This window comes from Bison bison, unplaced genomic scaffold (genome assembly GCF_000754665.1).
Source record: "Bison bison bison isolate TAMUID 2011002044 unplaced genomic scaffold, Bison_UMD1.0 scf7180017864191, whole genome shotgun sequence".
Taxonomy (NCBI): Eukaryota; Metazoa; Chordata; class Mammalia; order Artiodactyla; family Bovidae; genus Bison; species Bison bison.
Window position 1 is genome coordinate 248789 of NW_011494763.1, and position 464 is coordinate 249252.

Here is a 464-nt window from a genome sequence, read left to right on the forward strand (position 1 = left end):
GGAGGGGCCCCCTGTCCCGGCGTACCTGGAGCCTCCTGGCGGCAAGTGGGACAGCAGCCTCCAGGCTCCTGCACGGCCGTCTCACCCTGCAGACGGAGGGGGCACCCCAGTCCGCTCAGGAGGAAGGCCCAGTGCCCCACACTGCCTGCTTGAGGCCCTGAGACCACCCTTCAGGGAGGGACCCAGGAAGGAGCCCAGGGCCACGGGGCTCAAGTGGGTACCTGGGCACAGGTGAGCGGGGGGCAGTGCTGGGTGCAGACACTCTTCCCGCTGATGCAGCGGCAGCTCTCACCGGCCCCCTGCCACTCGGATCCCGGCTGGGGAAGGGGGGCAGAACTTGCTCTCCACACCCCCCTCCCCATCACAGACTTTTCTGTTACCCAGCCCCCACCCCGAGGCCACCCAGGGGCCTGGCCAGGGCAGTGGCCTGAGACCAGCGTCAGCAGCAAGGGTTTCAGGAGGGA

At 69.2% G+C, this 464-nt stretch overlaps 1 protein-coding gene across 1 annotated transcript in view; it reads right to left on the bottom strand.

Annotated features, from left to right (window-relative positions):
* SSPO (SCO-spondin) overlaps positions 1–464 on the bottom strand; it is a 53626-nt gene that overhangs the window by 2732 nt on the left and 50430 nt on the right. Inside the window, 2 exon segments of the mRNA XM_010843882.1 lie at positions 26–86; positions 222–317. Coding sequence (XP_010842184.1) covers positions 26–86; positions 222–317 — 157 coding nt within the window.